Consider the following 22,673-nt stretch of genomic DNA (forward strand, 5'->3'; position numbering starts at 1 on the left):
AGTCAGGGCCTCATGCATGAAAGCAAGTAATCTATCAGTGAGCTACATTTATGCCTGGCCACAAAGTATTAGTCTTTAAGCAAGCATTTTGTGTACTAAAAATGACAGTAATTAAACAAGTCAGCTTTCAGGTTGGAGAAACATAATTTGAATCATTTCATCATATCCTTAAAATTTTTCCATGGTATAGAACTATAAATGTTGGAGTAAGCATCATATGAAATAATGTTCTACAATCAATTAAGTTTAAGAAATTCTGGAATGACATGGGGGAGAGCCTAGGCCCTATCCCAAAGGAATATGAAAGACTTTTGAAGACTCCCCTATGGAAGGCCTCACTCTCCATGGGGAGCAGAAAGGGTATGGGATAGGTAAGGTGTCAGTGGGGGGCAGGGGAGGAGGGGAGGCAGAGGAAACTGGGATTGACATATAAAACAATCTTGTTTCTAATTTAAATATAAAATGGAGAAAAACTTTATAGGACTCTAAATTAACCTGTATTTTGAATATCCAAAAAGGGGATAAAGTGGGCAGTGGCTTTTAATTTACTTCACCGTGGACTTTCTTTGGGTATACTATGGGAAACACTATCTTATACCACATGTTTCAGGGTCACATGTAACATTGGGATATAAGTCTAACACCAGTTACAGATTGAACCTGCTTTTTTAGGAACTCTGATACTGAACTACAGATTAGGAGTTCTACATCTAATGAAATTGGCTCCATCGGAGGCATATAGCAATGTCACCAGACATTTCTGATTGTCATAGTCTGGTGCAGGGGAAGATGTTACCACTGTAAATAGAGGCCAGAAGTGCTACTAATCATCCTATAATATACAGACAGGATATCTATTGACAAAGAATGTCAATAGAGTCAAGGTTAAAAAATCCTCTGTAAACTAAACTAGTACTACCACTCAGCTGGGTTAAATTCTGGTGACGTGATAATTACTTACTAGGGGCTGGGGAGATGGCTCAGTCGGTAAAGTGTTAGGACCTGAGTTTAGATCCCTAGGCCCACATACATGGTAACGGCATACATCTGTAACTTTAGTGCTGAGGTCAGAGAAAGGCTTCCCTAGAGCTTCCTGGCCAACCATGCTAGACAAACTGGAGAGCTCCATGTTAAATGAGAAACCATCTCAAAAAATAATATGACAGGGTACACATATACATTACAGCTACCACCCCCACAAACATAATGATTACATATCAATAATCAGAACACTTTCTTCATGTAAGACATTTAATTCACTGTTGAAGCCTGTCATGGGTGATCTATACATGATGGACATTCTTGAGACTATGGTTTAGTACACTGTACTTAGTTGGCATTTACCAGAAAAGCTGAACAAGTTAAAAAATATTTCATTTCAGGCTTGGTAGTGATACATGCCTTTAATCCCAGCACTCAAGAGGCAGAGAGGCAGGTTGAGTTCAAGGCCAGCCAGTTCTACAGAGTGAGTTCCATGACAGACAGGGCTGTTACAGAGAAACCCTGCCTCAAAAAACAAACATACACACATATATATATTCATCTTAGACTTCAGGCTGGAGAGATGGCTCAGAGGTTAAGAGTACTGACTACTCTTCCAGAGGTCCTGAGTTCAATTCCTGACAACCACATGGTAGTTCACAACCACCTTGAATGAGATCTGGTGCCTTCTGCTGGCGAGCAGGATACATGCAGACAGAAGACTGTATACTTTTTTTTTTACTTGAATTAGAAACAAGATCGTTTTCCATGTCAATCCCAGTTCCCTTTCCCTCCCCTCCTCCCCTACCACCCTCCAACTAAAACCCTACCTATCACATATCCTTTCTGCTCCCCAGGGAGGGTGAGGCCTTCCATAGGGGGTCATCAGAGTCTATCATATCTTTTGGGATAGGGCCTAGGCCCGCCCCCATGTAAGACTGTATACTTAATAAATAAAATCTTTAATAAAAAAGCATTTTAGATTTCAAATTTTAAATTTCATTTAAATATCAGCATGTGTCTCCAATTTTTTATTCTATTTAGAGCTTTGTTACTTTCTTCCCAGGTAACATTAAAGTCACATCATCTAAGAACATGTTGACATGACTCTGTATTCCCCAGTCTCTGTCAAAATCTCTTCATGTTAGTAGAGGTTTTGGAATCATACCTTTTAGGTTTTCAAAGAAAATTATAAAAATTATTGGCAAACCCTCAATAATAAAATATTATATAGAAAACTATTACAAACTAGTATTTCCTTCTGCACAGCTACTTCAATTTTGCTTAGTTACTGCTAGGTATAAATTCTATCCTTTATCTTATTTAAGGAAAGGGATAAGGAATTATTAGACAGAACATTCTACTAGTTTGATAGTCAAAACTAATATGATACAAACACAGACTATCCCATTTTAAATTTCAAGTGTTCTTAAGCCTTTTAAAAACTTAGAATTATTGCTGCCCATGTTACAGGCTTGCCTAGGGAGAACAATTATACTGAGGGGAAAAGTTAGTGATTTCTCCTAATTTGAGGAAAAAGAAGAAATGGGAAAATGACTGAATGTTGCACTTAAGAAGATAATAGGTATTAAACAAATAGAGATGCGTGACCTGTCTAGAAAGGTAGCTAGCCATTCACCAAACTAAGGGACAGAAAAGTCAATTTACAGCCAGCTCAACTCCTCCACCTATTTTAATCTGGCAGTAGTGGTGGCATCAATAAGTATTCTTCCTTGAGCTTACAGCTGCAGAAATCCAAAACTAATTCAGTTTTAAATATTTATGGCTCTATATCATAAAGGTATAAGGCATCTACAATTCCATGTCATTTTTTCCTCTTTGGTTGAAATAAAATTACATACTGTTTCTTTTCTTTTTCTCAAGACTAAATTTCATTATAAAGGCCACAGTACCCTGAAACTTGTAGCCCAGGCAGGGCTCATATTCATGATCTTCCTGCCTCAACCTCCTGACTGCTGGAATTCCAGACATGTACCATCATACCTGGTGACGTACTCAGGTTCTAGGGGTAGATATTAAAGGGTTTTCTAGATTGAAAATGAATAAAAAGGAACACAATTGAGCCAGGATCAGCAACACATGTATGTTGCCTCAACTACTCACAAAGGTTGAGGCAGGAGGATCACTTGAGGCCAGGATATTGATGAGAGACAGAGCAACACAGTGAGAGCTGATCTCCAAACAGATCTCCAAACAGTAAACAAGAAACAAACAACAGGAGCTGGGGAGTGGCTCGTTTGGGTAAAGTGCTTGCTACACAAGCAGGAGGACTTGAGTTCTGATCCCTGAACCTCCATAAAAGTTGGGTATGTCAGCACAAGTCTGTTACCCCAGTGCTAGGGCAGGGGACAAGACAGGTAGCTTTCTGAGAGCTTGCTGGCCAGCCAGTCTAGCCAGAACAGTGAGCTCCAGGTTCAGTGAGAGAGACTCTCACAAAAACTAAGGGAGGTTTGGAGACATGGCTCAGTAGTTAACAGCACTGGCTGCTCTACCAGAGGACACAGGTGCAATTTTCAGCATCCACAAGCACCTATAATTCAAGTTCTGAGGGATCCAACACCATCTCTGGCTTTGGAGGTCACCAGACACATATGGTACACAGACACACATGCAAAAATACCCATATACACAAAGTAATAAAAGTTCATTAGTGGGGCTGGAGACCTGGCTTAGTGGTTAAGAGCACTGCCTGCTCTCCCAGAGGACCCAAGTTCAATTCCCAGCACCCACATGGCAGCTCACAACTGTCTGTAACTCCATTCTAGGGGATCTGGATCCCTCACATGGGCATACTACTTGCAGGCAAAACACCAACGCACATAAAATAATAATAAATAAATTATTTTAAAAGAGTTCATTAGTTATTAAAAAATAAGGTAGAGTGTGATAGAGGAAGATAATCAATCCAATGTTGACCTTAGCCTCCACGAGCAAATACAATGGCAAGTATATCCACATGTGCCCATGTATACACACGAGTGCACACACATGCATATAAGCATACACAAATATAACATACACACACAGAATGTTTATTAACAATGTTTCAAGACCCTAAATATTAATTCAGGATATCATATAATGAAATTTGGTCATTACCCATTTCAGTCTTTTGTACTTTGTCTCACTTCCACAGTTCTCACCTATATACTAACCTTTATCATTTTACACCTATGGTTTCCTCCTTTTAGAGACAGTTGTCTTGCCACAAGGACCAGTCTGGCCCTAAATTAGTGATCCTCCTGACTCAGCTTCAAGCAAACTGGGATTACAAGCATGCACTACTATGTTTGGCTGCTATTTTTCTATCACTATCTCCACTATTTCCCATCTTTAGTATATATTGTATTTACATTTCATGTGTTATTAAGGATTTGGGATAACTTTTTACTACTCTAATTCCCACTTGTAATGAAAATTATTAGGATATTTCTTTTCCAACCACTGAATGATTGATTGACAGGGTCTTATGTATCCCAGACTGGCCTCAAACTCTTTGTGTAGTCGAGAGGGACTGTGAATTTCCGATCCTTCAATTACTATCGTTGCAGAATTGTGAACACAGGCATACATCACCACACCCAGTTTTTATAGGGTTTACAACAGAACCTAGAGCTTCCTGCTTGCTAAGCAAATACCCTACTAAGCTACATTTTCAGTCCCATTCCCCATTTTTTTGAGACATGGTCTCTCTAGGTAGCCCTTGCTGTCTTAAAACTTACTATATCGACTAGGCTGGCCTCAAACTCACAGAAGATTCACATGCCTCAGTCTCCTGGATGCAGCGATTAAATGCTTGGGTCACAACACTCAGCTCCCTTCCCATTTTTGAAGCAAAATGGGACAGTAATTTAAGTTATTCTCACTTATGTGGTTACTAATGATTTTTTTTATCCTGTAGTCCCAATTGTTCTCCACAGAAATCAAATTCCTTCATCTGTATTTAGCATGGCAAAGAGTGTATAAATGGTTACTTACTCTTGGATGGAAAGCGATGGCAGTGACAAAATCTATATGTTGAAAACAGCAAAGGCATTCTCTTCTAGAAATGTGCCATAACCTGACTGTTTTATCCATAGAAGAAGAGAGCAGAAAGTAGTTCTATGGAGAAAATTGTATCAGTTACTTTATTACTGTATATATGAAAAAACTACTTACATAATAAAATTTAACTAGAATTACAGTTTTTAGTTTTATATACTATTATTGCTATATGCAGAATCATAAAAACATGACTATCAATTCACTTGAAAAATGTATTATTTTCTCAAATTATTATCTAGTGTATTTCATTGACTCTAAGACATTGTAGAATTACCTGTCGTCACATTACTGTGAATCTTACAACGTATGATAGGAAGTATATCAGGTACTAGCAGAGGGTTAGGAATACTTTAGCTGTTTTAACCTGTACATGTTTAAACTTAACTATGAATATATGATATCTATTAATTTGATTATTTCAGTTTAGTTATTTTTCACACCAAAACTGTTGGTGAATTCTAACTTACGTGGATCCTAATTGTCACTTAAAATGTCTTCAAAAAGATTACTCTGTAATGCATCATAGAAATGAAAAGTTATTGTGCTCCTGTCACACTCTAGGCAAGACAATTAGAGAACAGAAACTGTCAAGTTTCTCAGAATACATAGAATTTTCTGAACTAGAAGAAGTAGGGTAACTGACTTAGGCATTACATTGGACCAGTTACCACAGAACCAAGCACCTACCCATCAAAAGCTCACAGCTGGCAAGGTCCAATAACTTCAAAAACTCAACTATTTAAAGGGCAGAACTATATATTACACTGAATGAGGAAACTCAAGTGCACTCTAGTATTTTTTGAAATGTCTAAGATGACCAACAAATCAAGGTAGTAACAGCATTTATTGAGTACATACAATGTGCTAAAAGCTTTGTTCTTAGCACTACAAAAAAACTCTATGAGGTGGGCAGATTATTTCTATGTCGTTGACAACTGAGAGCAGTGAAGCACAGAAAAAGAACTTGCCTAAGATTACAGCCTGTCAGTGGTAGAGTTCGGGATCAAGAGAAGGTGGTCTGGCTCCAGGTCTAGGCTCTAACTATGCTTTGCAGAGTGCAGAAATGCAACAATATGCTTTGTCTTTTGCTCAAAGTAGTTAAGAACACTTAATCTTTATCTGTGTGGCAGCTTGTAGATGTGGAGGCAAAAGAATCAGCAGTTCAAAGTCATCCTTAACTACATAGTAATTTGAGGATGCCAGGCTACAAGAGAACCTGTCTTCAAAAATCAAAAAAAAAAAAAAAAAAGCAAAAAGACTAACTGCAAATATTTATTTGGCTATATAACTGTAATGAGCTATTCTATAAAACACATTTAAAATACCTATTTTAAGTAGATATTATACCTTATCATTAAAACATAGAATTTTGGGGCCACACATGGTAGTAAAGAACTTGCAAGGATCTAGGATTGACCCTTAGTATTGAGAAATGAAGAGGAAAGAAATGAAGAGGAGAAATTTGAAAGATTTATAATAGACTTTGGAGGTATCTAATAATTATTTTTTACTTTCAAAGATAACCCAGCTCCAGAAAAGTTTTAATGAGTATATATAGCTTGCATTCTAATTTTCTGTTGGTTAATAGCACTAAACTTACAGCCCAATGCTCTTTAATACTATCTTTCTTCAGAGGTGGGGATGTAGCACAGTAGAGTCTATGGTATGGTTAGCACCCAAATAAGCCAGCCCACCAGCCAACCAACCAACCAAAATAACTGAAATAAAATTTGGCTTTGTTCAGTTATTGCTTTAAGCATATGATATATGATTCATTCTGAAAATAGTAAATGAATATGCCAAAGACACATTAAATTTTACTCTACTATGCTAATAGGTTTGGTTCAATAAATTCTCACTAGATGAAATTAATTTAATTTTTATGTGTATGAATGTTTTGTCTGCATGTATGACTGTGCACCATGTTCATATCTGGTGCCTATAAAGGCCAGAAGAGGGTGTTGGATCCCTGGAACTGGAACATATGGTTGTGAGCCACCATGTGCGTACTGGGAATTGAACCCAAGTCCCTAGGAAGAGCAACCAGTGCTATTAACTGTTGAGCCATCTTTCCATCCCTGAAATAATTTCTTAAACTAATCACTGACCTTTGGTGTGACATAAAGTATATTCAATCTGGAATTCTGTATATAACTAGACTTACAATCCTTAGACAGATCAGGGAATACAGTCCTCTCATCTACACAATGAAAGATCCTTTTACTACATGGAATACTCTATGATATAATATTGTGTTATGTGTCATAAAGAAGCATTTAAAAAATAGAAAACTCACTACATGATGACAAACTCTAAAGATCCCCCATGGAAGGCCTCACCCTCCCTGGGGAGCAGGAAAGGGATGAGATGGGGGTTGGTGGGGGGCAGGGGAGGAGGGGAGGGAGAGGGAACTGGTATTGACATGTAAAAGAAGCTTGTTTCTAATTTAATTTTTTTAAAATAAAATAAAAGAAAAGAAAAAGAAAAAAGAAAACTCACTACAGAGATTCTGATAGACACTGAAGAGAAATAACAGTAAAATCAGATTTGGCCGCTACCCTTTAACAGGTAAATAAGATCTAGAAATCTATGGTGGTCTGAACGATAATAGACTATATAGGATCACATATTTGAATACTTAGTCCACAGTTGGAGGAACTGTTTGGGAAGGATTAGGAGCTGTGGACTTGTTGGAGATGTGTCACTAAGGAGTGGACTTTCAGGTTTTAAAAACCCAAGCCATTCCCAAGTGACTCTCTTGTCTCAACATGAAAACACTCAGCTACTGTTCCAGTACCGTGTCTTCCTGCCTGCTGCCATGCTCCCTGCCGTGGTGAGAATGGACTAAGCCTCTGAAACTGTAAGCAAACCCCCAATTAAATGTTTTTTATAAGCTTCCTTGGTTATGGTGCCTCTTCACAGCAATAGGAAAGTAATTACGACAGCAGCAGTTAGGTCTTTCCCAGTGAAAAGCATGCCAATTTGTTATCCAATACCAAATGGTCAGCCCTGAAAACATAACATACCAGTAACATTATATTATATTGAGCTGGTTGTATTATATACTAAGGAACACATACATATACACACTAATGTGAATAACTTACACAAAAATGTTCAAGGTGTTATACCCTTGTTTTCTATATTTCTCTTTTATGACTAGTATTCATAATACCAAGAATCAGCAAGTCTTAGCTTACAAATTGGCACCAGTCATAAGGCAAGTATGTAGACTGATACTAAATATATTTCTGTGACCTACAAAATTTGTAAAGAATGCAGGAAAGGAAGAATTGATGTTTCTTAAATTTTTGCAATATATCCAGCATTTTCAATTTTTATATGCTAGTTTTTGGGTGAGCTATTGTGACATGGGAATGGCGCAAGAGAGTACGACTCTAAAGACATGGAGTGTGAATTCAATTCCCTACTCCTAGTCCTGGCAGCATGTTCCTTAACTCATACAATTCTTCGTTTTAATTCTTTATTAACATCAGTGGTGTCACCTGTTTTGATAACACAAATAGACAACACGTGTAAAATACTTAAGTTTGGTGTCCTTAGTGCCTAAAATCCTCTACCTGGCACATTCATAGATCATGCTTTTATTTTTTATTTTTAATTGTGTTTGTATGTGTGGACGTGTATAGGGGGTTATTTGCACGTTAAGTGTAGTTGCTCATGGAGAACAAAAGTATTGTCTCTCCTTAAAGCTGGAGTTATATGCAGTTGTAAGCTGCCCCATGGAGATGTTGGCAACCAAACCTGGGACCTCTGTGAGGAGCAGTGCTCTGTCTTAACTGCTGAGCCATAACCCCAGACCCATCCACAGGTAATGTTAATTGGGCATTTCCTGTGTCCTAAGGAGGTACGATATTTTTTTAAATTTTATTTTATGTGTATGAGTGTTTTGCTGTTTGAATATATGAGTACTGCATGCCTACCTGGTACCCATGGAGGCAAGAAGACACTGTTGGATCCCTTGGAATTGGAGAGGCAGATGGCTGTGAGCCACCATGAGAGTGCTGGAAATGGAACCCAGGTCATCTGCAAAAGTGGCAAGTGCTCTTAACTGCTGAGCCACCTCTGTAGCCTCATGTAAGTGCTTTGTATTTACTCAGTCATTCTTTCCCCATAACTCTGCAAAGAAGCTACTTTTATTATGCCTGTTGTACAGGTGAGGTATGGTAAAGGTAAGGAAAGTGAACAAAGATCCCACAACTAGAAGGGCAAAGTAGTTAGAATATGAATCCTGAGAGTCTGGCTCCAGAGTTATGCTCTTAATTAGGTGGTTAAGTGAATGGGGGTGGGGGAGAACACGACAACCTGCTTAGTCTGTTTAGTGCTGGACAAAAATGCAATTAGGTAAGAGGAATAAGTTCTCATATTCCATAGCACAGGATGGTGTCTGTAATTTATGACAATTTATTGTGGATTTTATAAATAACTAGAAAAGAGGAGTCTGAAGATATTAAATTGAAAATGGTAAATCTTTAAGGAGGTAGAGATGTCACACCAGGTGTTGGTGGTGCACGCCTTTAATCCCAGCACTCGGGAGGCAGAGGCAGGTAGATCTCTGTGAGTTTGAGACCAGCCTGGTCTATAAGAGCTAGTTCCAGGGCAGCCTCCAAAGCCACAGAGAAACCCTGTCTCTAAAAAAACAAAAGAAAAAGAAAAAGGAGGTAGAGATGTCAATTATTTGATTTTTATACACTTTTGTATACACATATTATTACTTTATTAATATATATAATTGTCATGTGTCAACTAAAACATAAGCCACTTTCTATATAGAAAGGCTCTTGGGCCATGGAGATGACTCAGGGGTTAAAGGAGCTTGCTGTTAAGCCAGATGACCTGAGTTTGATCGCTGGGACACATATGTTAGGAGAGAACTGACTCCCACTTGTCCTCTGGCTTCCAGATGAACACCTTGGCACATATGTCCACACATATACATAAACAAACAAACAAATGAATGAATAAATGTCATTTTAAAATTTGAAAAACAAAACTTCAAAATTTGTTTTCAAAAATGGCCCTGTTCCTATTTTGTGTTCATGTGTGTGCATGTAAATGTGTGTGTGTGTACATGCATGTGGAGATCAGAGGACAATGTTAGGTGTTGTTCCTCAGGTGTGGCTACTTATTTATGAGACAGGGTTTGCTATGTGACTTTTCCAAGCAGGCTAGGCTGGATTACCAGAGAGCCCCCTGTGTCTGTATGTCTCCTAACAGCACTGCAATTAGAATGTGTGCCATTTGCCTGGCTTTTCTCTTTTACTGTGAATTTTTAGGCTCAAACTCAGGTCGTCAAGTTTGCAAGATATTTGGGTTAAAAAGCAGACCACCAGAGACTTGGAGGAGAGAGGGGGGGTAGGAGGGAGGGATTGAGATTATGACAGGTTATATAAATCACCCAGAACACCTAAAGGGAATTAGCAATTCCCAAGTGGACTGACTCAAAGGTGGTGCATAGCAGGCAATGCTGACTGAAATCTATATAATCCTGGTACTTGGCAGGCAAGGGATAGAGGTAGATGCAAACACAGAGGTGGGAGGAGCTCAGAGAATGTAATGCCAACCTGGGTCACAGTGTGAGCCCACCCTCAACTACAGAGATTCAGTCTCAGCAAAACAAACGAACAAACAAGCAAGCAAACATAGCTCAGGTGCAGCTTGATTTAGTTTGCCAAAACATACCATTAATATCTCTGTACTGCATAAGGTTTTTCTGACATAATTAAAATGTATAGGTACCATTTTTGTATCCCCGCTATTATTGTCTAGTTAATGCAGTTCATTATTCTCAAGTCAACATATTCAAATACTATTTTCTCTCTTAAGTTTTAAATATATTTTAGATACCGGTTACTGACAAAGTTTAAATTACCAAGCAAAAATGCTAAGGTGTTTCATATATAAACACCTTATTTAAAATTTGAGAAATCTTCAATTTTTAGAAAAAGTATTGAGGTATTCAGTGGCAAAAATTGTCTCTTTACTGCTGTTACGATACTGCTCTATGGAAAAAACAAAATGAACTTTTAATGAAAAATGAATAATTGCGTGAAGGTAGCAAGTTAGCCCTAAAGCAGGCTTAAAGATGGACCCAATTTGATCTTTGTAGCTGAAGTCATATCCATTTTGTGAAGGATCATTTCTCTCTGAAAATCAGTGCATATGAAAAGCAAATGGCAAATAATACATAGATCGGTCTAAATTGCTAAGCTTGAAATTACTCTTGTAGAACTCAGATAAGCTATAAACAACTTTCACAAAGTCAACAGCCTATACTTGTTAGTGTAATAATCATACAAATAAGACATTTTAAAATCCTAATGTAAAAGTCATACGTAATTAATGTATAATTCAAATAATTTCTTACTTTAGACCATGAAAGATCAAGGAGATCAGCAGTATGTCCTTTATATTTACAAAATGGTCGTTGCCGAAACGGTGCATTTTTGTCATCTGGGTCTTCATCGGTTCCACTACATGCCTAATTAGACATAAAACAAACTTTAAAACTGAGATGTGATGCTATCAAAACAAGAACTTCAGACTTTTCCCAGCCACCTGTTCTCTCATGAATTTGTATGATGCCCAACTGAAATCTCAAGCCAGCCAAAGCAGAACCCCCAGACTAACTACTTACCACCTTTCTTTCTCTCCAGGCACTAACAAATCAGGACCACTTCTGAGTAATATACCCAGCTATTGTACTCTTCCCTCTCAAAAGGAGCCCTTTCTTAGCATCTGTTTCTTCAGGAGAAGTGAGGCCAGCTCAAGAGGTTGAGTCATGACTAGGCTAAACTAATTTAAGATTAGCTGACTCCATTTCCCAAGGATGACTAGTTTAGCCACAGGGTGTGTTCAACAGAGCTCACTTAAGAGACTTTCCACTTTTTTTGCCTTTGAACATTGTTGTTTCCATGTGATACTTAAGACAGTAGCCGCCTTTTTACGACCATAAGGCAGGGAAAGGCCCAAGATACAAGAGTAAAAAGCAAAAAGTTGGTGGGACTCTGTTCCTTGATGATACTACTGAGCTAACTAACCCTGAGGAACCTCACCTCTATACTCACTGCCTCATTATTTATTTAGGTTCCTGTTATTTGACAGAAGGATGTAGAAAATAATGCAATACATGCATGCCAAATTTAGCTGGTGCATGCTTTGTGTATTCATCATCTGAATGAAGCCTAGCAACTCTTTGGAATAGGTGTAACACTATGAATATGGAGACATTGAGAAAAGCTCTGTAGATCCAAATAATACATTAGAAGGTCACATAGCCACCTGTGAACAAGAGAATCAAGGCAGAATATAAATTATCCAACTTTTTTTGTTTCTTTCTTTTTGAGACAGAGTTTCTTTGTGTGGCCCTGGCTGTCCTGGAACTCGCTCTGTAGACCAGGCTGGCCTCAAACTCACAGAGGTCCACCTGCCTCTGACTCCCCAGTGCTGGCATTAAAGGTGTGTGCCACCACTGGCTGGCAGTTATCTAACTCTAAGTCCAGATTTATTTATCTCTCAACTGCTTCAGAGCATGTAGCATGAAAGAAAACATGGCAAGCCAGCTAAGCCTTTCATGTTTAGGAAGAGTCGCTAGGATGAGGATAAATACAAAATGTTCCCAGAACTGTGAAAAGATAGTAGGTTAGAAAGGTACTGTGAGACTACTCCATAAGGACCTCAAACTTGTAGCTCAAAAGTCTTGTTGTATAAGGCCATGGAGAACCAATATACAATTCTGAAAAGAAAAAGGCAACATGATCTGACTGGAACTTTAGGAAGAAAACTGAACAATGTCAAAGACTGTTTGGATGAAGAAAATGGAGGCTGAAGAACAATAATTTTAAGAATACATGTCTAGGAAGATCAGAGCTGGGTTTCACCTGAAAGCCTCCTCCCCGAGGACTAATTCTCATAGTTACCAAACTGCTATGCAAGCTGCCAAGGGAAGCAAGCAATCTGAGAAGCCTATGAATCACAACAATAAGTACTATGGGATATCCCTAAGACTGTAACAGTGGCATTCCTATCTTGGCAGTAACCAACAACTATAATTGGATTTAAGGCCTACTCAAAAGGAGGGAATTCATGCCTGGTACTAGAAACCTAGCTAACTACCTAGGTCTAGTGAGGTCATGGATCTTAGAAGAGAAACTATTACTGCCACTTTACTAAACCAGCATAATTTCTAATTGCATTCTAAATACTTATCCTTTTAGCCACAGGTAAGTGTAGCTCCCAGCCTTCACTGAGGAAGTGTCTATGAAACAGGCAGAGACCATTATAGCAAATCACAACAGGTCCAAATGCAGAGAAAAACTGATCATAGGGTGCATAGCTCCAGTAGCTATATCTACAACACAACTCCTACACCTAAAATTAGAGGACATTGAGGAAGAGGGAGCAGAAAGACTTTAAGAGCCAGAGGACCAGGATATCTGCTGTGAGATTGTATCTCCTAGAAATGACAGAGATGCTTCATCCATGATATCTCTATTTTATAGCTACCCAAACAAGACCTGAACAAAGACAACACGAAAAGACATGTAATGAGGAAGTGGGAAATGTCATGGGATCACATCACAGGGCAAACAATTATATGCAACTAATTGATTTTGAGAGAGGGAGAAATAGTCTTGTTCCCAGAGATGAGCCCCCAATTGCTTAATTACTGAATTCATGTACACATAAGCAACATTAACCATACTCAGTAGGTTATAGTAATATATTTACATGGTTTATGTGTGGAGAGAGAGAGAGAGAGAGAGAGAGAGAGAGAGAGAGAGAGAGAGAGAGAGAATAGCAATTAAAAAGAGTCTACGAATTTGAGAAGCAGTGTGTGGGGGTGGAAAAAAAAGGGAATTGGGGAAAATGATGTAATTACATTTTAATAACAAAATTATCAAAGTAATAAAATGTAGGGTAAAAATGACAGCTTGAACTAGGGCAGTAGCTATGGGGTAGAGAAATATCAATGAATATTATTTGTTTATTCTGGAGCTTGGTATTTGGTGCTAGGGATGGAATCCAAGGCCCCATGCATGTTAGACAAAGGCTCTTGATGCTGTACTATACCTCCAGCCTTATAGAGAACTTTAAAATTAGTTTGTAAGAACATCTTTACAGGAACCACACAGGCAGACCAGAACACTAAGCTCTGGGCTTTTTAACAATCACTGCTAGGTAACAACTTCTTCCCCAAATTTTACTTCCAGACTAGTGAGCCCCAATAAAGACATAACATTAATATTCTTGCCCTATTACATAAAAGCTAATTTCTTGCTTAATAATTATTAATTTTTCACTAACTCCTAAACACATTTCCTCCAGCAGTGATTCCAGGCCTCTTTATTTTTTTTAAAAAATGATGTTTTTTTATGTGTATGTTTTGCCTGCATGCATGCATATATATATATATATGCATATATATATACACGCATGCATGTTTGTGTGTATGTGTACACAAATGTATTACAAGTTTATGCCTTATATCTTGGAGATTAGAAGAGGGTATTAGATATCATGGCACTGGAGCTCAGGATGGTTGTGAGCCACCACGTTGGTGCAGAAAACTGAATCTAGGTCCTCTGCAAGGGCAACAAGTGTTCCTTCTTAACCATCCGACTGCTCCCGACCCACCATCATATCTTTTTTTAAATATGCATTTTCTTCTCCTTGACATTTTTGTGCTGGAGGTCTAATCCAGAGTCATTGCACTCTACCTCCAGTCCTCCAGTCTCTCAATATTTTTAGTCATTTTTTTATTGTTCTGGGTAGCCTTGGCTGTCTTGGAACTCACTCTGTAGACTAGGCTGGCCTTAAACTTCTATCTGCTTGCCTCTGCCTCCTTAGTGCTGGGATTAAAGGTTGTGCCACCACACAAGCTTTATTTGTAATTACCTTACATATGAGAAAAGTTTTCATGTTGTTGGAACTTTCTATTTGTGGTATCACACTGGTACGCAAAATGGTTTAGATTGCAGATTAGGTATGTGTTCAACTGCTTTTCTTGATTATTTCAAAATGTCTCCTTGGGCTGAAGCAATGTCTCAGAGGTTAAGTGTAAGAATTCAGGCATCTGTACTGGCCTGTCCTTAGGGTTCTGACAGGATACACCCTCAGCTGCAGCCACTAAGAGCAACACCTGTGCACATTCACTATGTTCCCTTTAAAAAGGGCCCTGCCCACCTTCTCTTTTTCTCTCTGTCCCTTTCTTTCTCTGCCCCCACCCCCCTCTGTTTTCTCTTCTGCTGCTCCTGTCCCCAGAGGCTGGCCTCCCTTTTCCTATTTTCCCATTCCTTTTCCACTAATTTAAAAAAAAAAAAACCTCCATGTGAGCTCTGGCACATGGCATCTTTTTCTCCTGCGCTGCTTTTTAAATTATTATTATTACAACATTAAGAGCACTGGCTGCTGTTCCAGAGGATCCAGGTTTGATTCTCAGCATCCACATATGCTTGCTAATGGTCTATACACATACTTCTGTTACTAATTCTCCCCCTTTTCACCTGGATCCAGATACCCAGACTTGGATGCTATTTCTTGAACACAGTAGACTTGCCTTGCAGCTGTACTTCCTTCTAGATATAAAGAGGATAACTTCTTTATCACCTTCCGACTTTGCACCAAAAAGCTTTGGGTGAAACTTTGCTTGCATCTTACTTACTTGCTTTATCTTTTTAATTTTCCTCTATGCAAAAGAATGAATTTGGAGAGCTGGGCAATGGTGGTGCATGCCTTTAATCCCAGTACTTTAGAGGCAGAAGCAGGTGGATCTCTGTGAGGTCAAGGCCAGCCTGGTCAACGGAGCAAGTTCTAGAACAGCCAGGGCTGTTACACAGAGAAACCCTGGCTCAAAACAAGCAAACAGAATGAATTTGGACTCTTATTTTATGCCATTAATAAAAATCAATTAAAATGGATTAAAGAATTGACTGTAAAGCCTACACAGTGAAAACTCCATGAAAAACAAGGAAAAATCTTCTAAGCATTGGTCTAGCAATGATTTATTAGTTATGCTACCAACAAAATCTGCAAAAGGAAAATGACACATGGGAGATTGCATTCACCCTCCTTTATTCTCAGTTTAACACTCTGAAGTTTCATTTACCAACCATCAAAAACTGTTACTTATTTTGACTTTTTGAAGAGAGAAACAGAACATTCATATCATTTTATTACAGCATATTACTATAACAGTTTTGTTTCATTATGCATTATTAAATCTTGCATATCAAAATTTATAAATTAAACTTTATCATAGGTCTACACGTAAAAGAAATGAAACATTGCATGTGTATGGTTTTGTTATACCCACAGTTTTTAGTATCCACTGAGAATTTTGGACTACATCTCCCCAAACAAGGAGAGACATCAAAGTCAAAAACTTTTTGCATGTAAAGTAATCATCCCACAGGCAGTGGTGGCTCACACCTTTGATCCCAGCACTTGGGAATCAGAGGCAGGTGGATCTCTGTGAGCTTTAGGCCACCCTGGACTACAAAATGAGTTCCAGGCCAGGCGTTGGTGGCGCACGCCTTTAATCCCAGCACTAGGGAGGCAGAGGCAGGTGGATCTTTGTGAGTTCGAGACCAGCCTGGTCTACAAGAGCTAGTTCCAGGACAACCTCCAAAGCCACAGAGAAACCCTGTCTCAAAAACAAACAAACAAACAACCCCCCCAAAAAAACCAAAACAAGTTCCAGGACAGCCATGGCTACAAATAGAAACTCTGTCTTGAAAACCATAAAAAAATAAAAGTAAACAATTAACCATATGAAATAGCAGCTACAGAAATGGAGGAAACTATTTGTCATCTACATATCTGATAAACTTTTATATGCAAATATATAAAGAACTCTACAACTGAACAGTAAAAAGCTAACTCACAATTAGAAATGGTCCAAAGGTCCAATGTGGCTCAGAGTTAGAGAGGTTGCCTAGCATGCAGAAAGCCCGAGTTCCACTCCCAACACACACGCAAAAAGAAAAAGAACAGAAAAACAACAAACGGAAAAAAAAAGTCAAAGGAACTGACAGGCATGCTCCAATAAAAACATACAAATGGTGAACAGGTATACACAAAGGCATTCAACATCACTAATCATCAGGGTGATTTAATTTGTACTACCGAAAGTAAAAAATATAACAATGTATTTCCCTACAGCTGTCACGATGGCTATCATAAAAAATACAGCTACAAACCCCACAATACACAGTGGTGACCTGCCTGCATGATATGATAGTGCACTAAAGTCACAAATGTAGTGGGAGTAACCAAGCTGATTGAGTCTCACCCAAATTAAAAACCACACTTAAGGGCAGGCCCCAGGCCCAGAAGTAGATAGCCAACACAAAATGAACTCAACGGTACTTTTGGAACTTTTTGTCTTGCATTGATTTGTTTAGGCCTTTATTTTTTAACTTACTGGTCTTTTGTTTGTATATTACAGTTTCTGGTTTTGTGTTTTTATGGGTTTAGTGTGTGTATATGTGTTTCTTGTGCTTTTTAAAATTCCTTTTTTAAAAAATTACCTTTTGTTTTCTAAAGAGAGAGAGAGAGAGAGAGATGGCATGGAGTTGGATGGGTGGGAAGGTAGGGAGTATCTGGGAGGAGATGAGGGAAGGGAAACTGTTAAAATAATGTATTATATGGAAAAATATCTTAATAGAAAAACACTGGTAAAGGCTGGCAAGAATTTGGAGAAAATGTAGCTTTATACACTGCTAGTAGGAATATTGACCAGTTCAGCCACCAGGAAAGGCAGTATGGAGATTCCCCAGAAAATTAAAAATAGAGCTCCTACGTGATCCAGTAATCCCATTTCCTGGTGTACATCCAAAGGAATTACAGTCGGGATCTAAAAGATTTGCACTATCATGTTCACTGCAGTGAAGACGTGTGAGTAAACCAAATATCCAATGACAGAGGAATAGGTAAAGTAAATGTGACTTATATACATCATAGAATGCTATTTATTCTAATAGGAAAATGCTGTCATTTATTATAACAAGAATGAGCTTAGAAGATAAGTAAAATAAGATAGATACAAAGGGCAGATACTATATCATACCACATAAATGATAAATGTAACATAACATAATTCCATTCACAAAAGCAGAATATGGGGGTTGCCAGGGATCAGCAGAAAGATAAACCAGATAGCATTACTCAAAGTGTATAAAGTTTCAGTTATACAAAATTATTAAGTACTGGAGAGCACAGAACAATGATTGAGTTAATAATACTGTAATACATACTTAAATTTTTATAAATTGATAGTTCAAAAGTTCTATCACAAAATTAATAAATAAGGGGAATGAAGAAACAACTGGAGTTGATGGGTAGATTTTTGGTATTCACTGTATTTATGTTTTCATGTTTGTACATTTATCTCCGAATTCATATATGTCAAGTATATATGTCTTTTTGTATGTCATAACTCAATAAAGCATCTTTAAAACTTTTTATTACATTACTATATTTGTGTATGTGTATGAGTACATGCAAGTCAGAGTATAACTCATTGGAGTTGCTTCTCTCTTTCTAGTATGTGGGTCCTGGGAATCCAACTCAGCTCATCAGGCTTAGTGGAAAGCACATTTACTTACTGAACCATTTTGATGGTCCTCAATAAAGTGTTGTATAAAATTATATCCTTAAATACAATCTTTATACCATAGCTTTGCTTTCTTTCTTTCTTTACTATTTCTCCAGTTTTTTAAGTAGTGATTAATATATGGTAGGAACTCAATAATAAATATTTTTGGACTGAATGAAGACAAGTCCCAGATATCAAGATGGCAACAAGGGTACATAATTCTTAAGTTACAGGTTACAGAGACACAGCTGGATACTAATTCTGATACTATATTTATCAACTGTGAAACTGTTAATTAACATTTTAAAGCTTTTTTCTTAATCTATAAATTAGTTATTAATAGCACTAAAGTATAGATTTATAAAAGGCTATATACACAAATTTTCAATTCCTTCTAGATTGTTAGCTCCCTTTATTCAAGTTCTAGTTTCTAATAATCTATTCCCCCTCTGAAAATTTCAGTGATTTGTTCCCCTTCAAAATTTTAAGCATCAGTTAAGTTTTATTAATACTTATCAACATTCCACCAATTAAGTATACTGAACAAAAATTTACCCAAGAAAAAAAACCTAAAATCTAGGTAAAAAGGTACCCTTACAACTTATAGCATTAAGAAGAAATTTTATACAGAATCGCCACATTACACTCTTATCCAACTATAGATTCTTAGAAACCGAGAAGGCTAAAAAGTCCATGTTAATGCCAAGTCTTTAAGCATTTAGACAAGAGGGCAAGCTAAGCATGCATACACACATCCCTTATACTTTCTAAGCTACTTTCGGGAATCAAGAGAAATACTGCTAGGGAGCAGGTGAGTGACCCTGGCTCATGACTGTCTGTTCCACTGTACAGAAGGTCCTTTTATACTTCGTTTCACATGCTGAGAAAACATGTAAAAGTACTTCAAAAGGGTTAAGACTCACTGCCATAAGCCAGACAAAATGCATGTGAAAATGATCTGCACTGTATCTAGAGTTTGGTTAAAAAGTAATTCCAGACACCAAACCCCAAAAGACATGAAACAGAGGCCTCTTTCAGCTGTTTTGAGAAGGAGTGACTAAAGTCAAAACAATATCAATGACCTTTTCCTGAAAATGATAGATTACTCAACTATTTCAGAAGAAAAAAATCAAATAGTATAAGAAAAATGACTAACTTTTCTATTAAAGAAGTTGAGTAGTTCTCATTTATAATGTCTTGTACTCCATTAACTTTGTAATTACACTTAGAGTTGGGGAAGGGAGGCTAGACAGAAGTAGTTATGAATCTATAAGCTGCTAAAAATATACAAGACAGCCTTATGCACTCTAGGCTGTCTTTCAAAAGCAATAAATACCTAGAAGCTTTATAGTAAATTAAACTAATAAATACAGAAACCCTTTTCCCCAAAGCAAAGCAGTTAAAATTGTCACTATGCATTAGTGAGTGAAGGCTTTAGAGAAAAAGTGGCCCATGAATAATGGACATAGTTTGAATGGAAAGAAGTGAGACTAGGAGCACTCAGATAAGGGAAAAACCTAGAATAAAAGTCCAGAAGCAGGATTTCAGTGCTGACTGTTCATCTACTACAGTTAGCATGGAGTAAGATGTCAAGGATTAGTCTAAAGCCTAAATAGAAAGAAGATATTGTAAGCAATATAAATGTAAAACTACATATGACATATTATTAAAACACACTGAGTAATAATTTTGCCTCCTGAATTTAGGGAAACTAATAAGAGGACATAAGATATTTGAGCTGAATTCAGACAGGGCATTCTGGACAAAGCAAACACATGGGAAAAGATATCGATGTGAAAGAGTATTTAGGACACAGACCAGCATGGAAAGTAGAACTAACAGACAACAGAGGATTAGAATTGAGTTAGAAAGGCAATATGACACAATAATAAAAAGTATCCTTTTCCTGGAGGCAATAAAGCAGAAGAATTTAACAATAAGTAAACTATAAAATTAGTATTTTAAAAATAGTAAACCTGGGTTGAGGGAAAGTGATCATGTTTTATTTAACTATGCATCAGTAGGTTGGTAACTTGAATAGTAATATTTAGCATTTGGCAATCTTAACCTTGATAATTTTTCACTTGGGAATACTAACAGAAGAAACACTTTTAATATTACATGTTAATTTTAATCAAACACCTTGGCAGAGTTTATTTATAATTGAAAATTATGTTAGGCATCAAATAAATCATAGAATTTAATAAAAGTAACTATAAAACTTGAACATACCCCTGTGTCTGTGTCAGATTTTGATGAACTTAGACTTTCCTGAGATGGTGACGGTGACACTCGGCCTAAAAACAAGATTAGTAATTTTTTAAAAAAGCATATATGTATATACACTAATCTACCAACAAAAATATTATGAAATAATAATAGTCATACAATATAGTATCCTGGAAAAACACATTTTCTAAATATGAACTATTATCACACAAGCACCCACATATCTGCCGGTATCATTTTGATCAATTTAAATAAAACAGCTTAACTAGTTCCCTAAATTAGTAAACAAAGTACCATTTAATTTTCATTATTCATAGTGAATACATTCTTACTAATTACAAAAAAGTAGCAACGGGAAACAACAAAAGGCCAAGAAAAGGTCTGGGCTGAGGTCAGGTTTCAAAGGCAACTGAAATACTGTTTTTGCCTCAGGTAGAAGAAGAAATGACCAGGTAGGAGACGAAATGCCCACTCACTCTAAAAGTAACCCGTTTCAACTTGTCAAATACATCAACATCTTCAATTATGTATTATGACATGCATTAAGAAATTCACAAAGGTTTTCTAGAGAATATAGGGTCCTCAGGACTGGTGGTACAGCCCCATTATCTCAGATACTCATGAGGCTGATGCAGAGAATATCTTAAGTTCAAGGCCAGACTGAGCTACAAAGAGAGTTCAAGGCCAGACTGAGCATCAAATTGACAAATTGTCACATGATAACTTCTTTTCTAAGTGGGAGGCAGACTGAAGTTGAGAATATAGCTTAATTATAGAGCTTAATGACAGATGCCTGGTATACTTGAGGACCTAGGTTCAGTTTCCAGTACCAAGAAATCCCCAAACAAAACAAAACACAGGGTCTCACTAGCTAGTTGAATAAATAAGAAACTTCTGTGTTCTTTAAATTGGCGATTCAATTGTACTCTATATTCTCACCAATGGTTTACTCCATTTTAATTTTTCCCATTTCTTAACTTCTTATTTTCAGCCTTAAATGATTGGGAAGAGGATGATTTGTGGATAAAATTTGTTACATTAAAAATTATAAGAACATTATCCATAAAATTAGAGTCCCTACTTAGTTAAATTCTTCATACTTTCTTAAATCATTACATAACAAGAATAATTTGTTTAGGTATAGTCATTGTTTACCATATAGTCATAGTATTCTGAGATTGGATTTTTGTCAGTTAAGTTTTTCAAATATCCATTGATTCCATATATCCACAAACCTAATTTATTTTTCATGACTATTTTCTTAACCTTTTTTAACTTAGTGAGTTTACATAGTATTATTATTATTCCAGTTTAATTCAATATTTCATTTTAATTCAGGATACAACTGAAGGCTACCAGGGAAACCAAGTAATTTCTAGGTGGTTGATAAAATTACATATTATACTTGAAAAAGTATAAATCAAAAGCTTTGTGATATTCTTTTCATTAAGTCTAGAGATTTTTGCTATTGCTGTTTGCTTCATTTTTATTTAATTTTTTAAACAGTCTTGCTATATAAGCCAGGTTAGCCTTGAATTCTTGACCCTCTTGCCTCAGCCCTCCAAAGAGTCAAGATTATTATAGGTGCACAACACCAAACCATATAAATGCTACCTATTATGATAAGTAGTGGTTACTACAAATGACAGTCAGATAAAGAGAGCAATACAGTTGGATATTCCTTATTAGATTTTGGAGCTTGTTGGATTTTATAAATAATTGCATGGTCTTTATAAGTTTAGTGTCCCTAGTCTGAAAAGAATAAAACCTGAAATTCTCT

At 37.1% G+C, this 22,673-nt stretch overlaps 1 protein-coding gene across 3 annotated transcripts in view; it reads right to left on the minus strand.

Annotated features, from left to right (window-relative positions):
- The window catches only part of Wdr44 (WD repeat domain 44), a 93,212-nt gene that overhangs the window by 8,160 nt on the left and 62,379 nt on the right, over positions 1–22,673 (minus strand). For all 3 annotated transcript variants that reach the window (XM_027431945.2, XM_035449982.1, XM_035449983.1), the window contains 3 exons: positions 20,897–20,961; positions 11,435–11,548; positions 4,981–5,103 (listed from right to left, as the gene is read on the minus strand). In XM_027431945.2, the coding sequence (XP_027287746.1) occupies positions 4,981–5,103; positions 11,435–11,548; positions 20,897–20,961 (302 nt within the window). The remainder of the gene's footprint in view (positions 1–4,980; positions 5,104–11,434; positions 11,549–20,896; positions 20,962–22,673) is intronic.

This window comes from Cricetulus griseus, chromosome X, assembly GCF_003668045.3.
Source record: "Cricetulus griseus strain 17A/GY chromosome X, alternate assembly CriGri-PICRH-1.0, whole genome shotgun sequence".
Classification (NCBI taxonomy): domain Eukaryota; kingdom Metazoa; phylum Chordata; class Mammalia; order Rodentia; family Cricetidae; genus Cricetulus; species Cricetulus griseus.